This window comes from Phaseolus vulgaris, chromosome 4 (assembly GCF_051622355.1).
Source record: "Phaseolus vulgaris cultivar YP4 chromosome 4, ASM5162235v1, whole genome shotgun sequence".
NCBI lineage: Eukaryota > Viridiplantae > Streptophyta > Magnoliopsida > Fabales > Fabaceae > Phaseolus > Phaseolus vulgaris.
In genome coordinates this window covers 41,191,490-41,195,601 of record NC_143501.1, presented here as the reverse complement: position 1 = coordinate 41,195,601, position 4,112 = coordinate 41,191,490, and the positions used below count along the sequence as shown (strand labels likewise).

The window sequence follows — 4,112 nt, the reverse complement described above, 5'->3', positions numbered from 1 at the left end:
CAAAATAAAACTTAGATTTTTAGTGTATCTTTAAAGTATATTAAATTTAATATTTTAAAATATATTATTAATTTTTTAATATATCAAAATCAGTGCAATTTTGAATAAAAGAAATCCACAGTAGAAAATCTAAACTTAGACAAAACATTAGTATGAAACAAAATATCGTGTTTTAACATGAGTTTGTAATACAAATATACATATAATGATACAAATAAAAAGTAAAAATATATTTAATATCTACAACCTATGACTATGCAATATTATGACACATGGTAATGATGATAAAAAAATGTCTTTGGACATCTTAGTCATAATTAAATATATGAAAAAATAATTTTTAAAGTACGAATCATAATTTCACTTATTCAATTTTTAATATTAAATATAACTATATGTAGATGATAAAAATAAGAATAGCGTATGTGTTTCTGATTTATAGATAAAAAAAAAGTGATATTAACAAATTTTTAATTAATGCAATAATAATAAATTTGTTTAAAAAATGGTATGTATTATTTTGAAATGAAGAAGAAAATGTCATGCTAAAAAATGTAATTGGAAGAAAGTAAATTGGTTAGCAAAGATTCCACATAACTCCCAAGCTAACATTTATTAAAACTTGAAATTCCAAAGCATTCCTACAAACTTTCACCAGACATCACATTCATATACTACTTATTTTGATGGCATTAACCACAAAAACAGAGAAAGTTCCTTGTTCATCTATCTATTTTTTCTAACAACCTTAAAATATACTACATTAAACTGACTTTTCTTGTGTAAACTTCTACAACAATATTCTTTGAAGTTTAGTAAATTCTTTTCATTTTATGAGTGTCAACCCTATAGCAGTGACTATAAGAGTAGAAGGAAGTCCAAATTTTAGATGAGTCCAAAAGGTTAATGTGTATCCAAGGTTTGGAGCACGACGAGCTTGCTCACACACTATCAAGTTCGCAGCTGATCCTAACAGTGAAAAGTTCCCTGCTATGGTGCTAACCCAAGCTAAGATTAGCCATGCCTTCTCCTCATTCCCTTTAGAAATTGCAGCAGCTGAGGCTGCAACTCTTGCTCCAAGCAATAGAACTACAAAGTATACATAGAAACATTGTGATACATCAAATGAAAATGGATCTTGGTCAATCATGAATGAAATAGGAGAACTATGGAACATATCAGCAACTTGTAAAAGAAAAATTGTTATCTTAGCAGATATAATCATTGCTTGCTTACCAGTTGGTACATTTGAAGCCAAATTTGATAGGACAAGTATAACTACAGCAAGAATAGCTGTTCCACTAGCATGATCTATGCGAGAATAGGGCTCCATTGCATCCCACATAGCACTTGGAATTTCAGTTTTCTTAAAGCCTTCTATTGTGATGAACATTCCACAAAAGAATATCAAAAGTGAATATGATACCTGTTCCAAGAAATAAAACCACACTAAGAATTTGTTTGAAGTTTAATCGGTGCAAGAATAATAACAATAGTCAACATGTCAAATGGAAGAGAGATAAAAAGAGATTTTATGCCGTGTTATTTGAGTTTTACCTTGTCTAAGTTTGGCCCTGCATCTTTGAAATCAAGAACTACCAAAGTTATTGCGGCTGCAATTGCAGTCCATGCCATATTCAAACCAATAAGCATTGCAATCAACATGACCAGTGTGATTGCATAAACACAAGATTTCCAGAGTACCCTCTTCCATTTTATGTTCATATAGTCCTTTCCTTCTGAAGAGGACATAACATGTTCCCCAGTAGGTTTATCTACTGCTATTGCAACATTTTTTGAAGGATTGGTTTCCTCTTTTGTATCATTTGTCTCCTTGGATGCATTTGAGTTTGGTGTGGAAGTGGAATCCTTCGTGCCACTACGAACCATCTGAACTTCACTTACACTTTGAGTTGATTGGTCTGTCATAACATGAACTTGAGAAGAGTTTTGAACAGTATTACCAAGTTCTAGACTGCCATTACATTCTTGAGAATTCAAGGATGCAAAATGAGACATTCTGGCTGGAGAAAACTGATGGGAAACAATCTCCTCTTCTACAACATCTTCTGAAATTGGATCCTCTTCATCCTTAGGACAAGAAGATAGTGCCTTCCAATACATGGCAATAAGAAAAACAATATTCACAACAACTCCTACAAGCATAGCTGGAAGAATACCCATCAGAAATTTCCCAAATGATATTTTACCCTGAATAGCTATAACTAGATTTTGGGGGTTCCCAATAGGTGTTGCTGAAGATCCAATATTAGCACTTGAAGCAAGTGCAAGAAGGAAAGGGTAGGGTGGAAGGTTATGCTGCCTTGCAATTTTCAACACAAATTCAGTCAAAACAATGCAAGAGGTGTCATTGGTGAAGAAAGCACTTGAGATAGCAGAAATCAAACAGATTCTACAAAGTAAGTCCTTTGGTCCTCTACTTTTCCAAGCGAGCAATTTCCCCAAGTACTTAAACATGTTTGCTTTTTCAAGAAAAATAGTAACAAGCATTGTCCCAAAAAGAAGACCAAGAATTGGGAGATCAATTGCACCATAAGCTTCATCTGGACTAAGAACTTTGAATATGACCATAAGCATTGCACCCAGAAGGGACCCTGCAGTTCTCCCAATGGGTAAGAAAGGCACGGCTGGAAAAACTGCTAGTACCCAGAAGATTGCAAAGGCTAATGAACCAAGGACAACTTTTGAAGCAGCAGCTAGTGCCATTATTGTAATTCAACAAGCAACAATTCCCAAATTCTCAAACAATTATCAAGAACTTCAACTCTAGGCCAACACAATAGAACCCTTTTTTGGTAGAATTTCCTGGACATGGAAAAGCAATTGTTCAGTAAGAAACTAAGTAAAATTTCATGAAAATCCATCCTCAGACACCATTTCTTAAAACTCTACTACTTTTAGACTTGAATTAAGTGAATCCTCATTATCACTGAAGATGAATAGCGATCAATCAGAGATATTTTCATGGATATGTAGTTAAACTACGTTGCATGATTACGGCTACACCTACACTATATGTTAATATAATTTTTTTAAAGATTAAATATGAATCAGACACTTGAATTTGATATTATAAAGCATAATAACTTTGAACAAAATAAAAGTAACTGAGTTTCAAAGCATAGTATAAAACATAACAGGAGTAACCATCGTGAAAAACATCTGGAGGATAATAACTTAACAAGCTCATAAATAAACTGAAAGAGAAAAAAAGGTAGCTCACCAACAAACCAAGCAATAGCAATAACCAAGCAACACAACACAACAATACCAATAATTTACTTTTACCAAAAATAGTTTATTTTTTATTTTGAAATTATAAAAAAAAAGTAAACTTTTGAAAAAATTACTTTCAAAAAGCAAATAAACTCTTTGATATAGAAAACCATAGAAATATATCTGATATGTATAGCAGAGTTGCATATCAGTTTTTTGGTTTAAAGAAGAATCAGTACTACTTATAAACCTTTTTCTTTTCTCTTCTTTTGTAACTGCCACTTAATGAAGTAACCATAATGAGTTATTTCTTTTTTTAATTTCTCAAAATGCAGGAAACCTGGTAAGTTCAACAACTTCTTTCAGAAAAAAAAAAGCAAAATTTCTACTGTGGTTTTGGCATCATCATCATGATCATCATATAATACACCATTTAATTCAAGAGAACTTGAAGAGGAAAACTACACAAGCATCTATTACACATTACACATCATATTGTTACCTCAAAAAGAAAAAAAATGGTGGAAGAGGTCGAATTGCAGCAACCTGAGAGCTGAAAACTATGCAAGACACTTCATACCAATGGGTGAAATGTGACCCTCTTTTTATAAATATGCACACTGGAGTAAAGAAGCTATAAACACCAACTTTAATAGCTTCCAATCAGAATATGGCATAAAAATTTACTCTTTTTCCCCTTCAATTAAAGGCATAGGATATTTTGAATACTGACAAATATTTTTGTTTAATCTAGGATGGAGCAGTAGCATTGCCTTTTAATTGAAAAACAAATGCTTCTCACACATACTTGCACTTGCGTCACTTCACACCACTTTAATATTTAATATTTAATAAGAATAACTAATTTTGAAATA

The 4,112-nt window shown here is 32.1% G+C and overlaps 1 protein-coding gene across 1 annotated transcript; it reads right to left on the bottom strand.

Moving 5' to 3' along the window:
• Positions 1–587: 587 nt before the first annotated feature.
• LOC137837600 (silicon efflux transporter LSI2) lies at positions 588–3,873 on the bottom strand. The gene is made up of 4 exons (XM_068646632.2): positions 3,740–3,873; positions 1,558–2,826; positions 1,237–1,426; positions 588–1,089 (listed from the first exon to the last, which is right to left on the bottom strand). The coding sequence occupies exons 2-4, from the start codon at positions 2,725–2,727 to the stop codon at positions 827–829; spliced, it is 1,623 nt and encodes a 540-aa protein (XP_068502733.2). The 5' UTR covers positions 2,728–2,826; positions 3,740–3,873; the 3' UTR covers positions 588–826.
• Between the last annotated feature and the right edge of the window lie 239 nt (positions 3,874–4,112).

Coding starts and splice junctions, on each gene's coding strand:
- LOC137837600 (XM_068646632.2), bottom strand. CDS start 2,727: ATGGCACTAGCTGCTGCTTCAAAAGTTGTCCTTGGTTCATTAGCCTTT. Junction 1,427..1,557: donor CAGGGCCAAACTTAGACAAG/GTAAAACTCAAA, acceptor TTCTTGGAACAG/GTATCATATTCACTTTTGAT. Junction 1,090..1,236: donor GGCTTCAAATGTACCAACTG/GTAAGCAAGCAA, acceptor TATACTTTGTAG/TTCTATTGCTTGGAGCAAGA.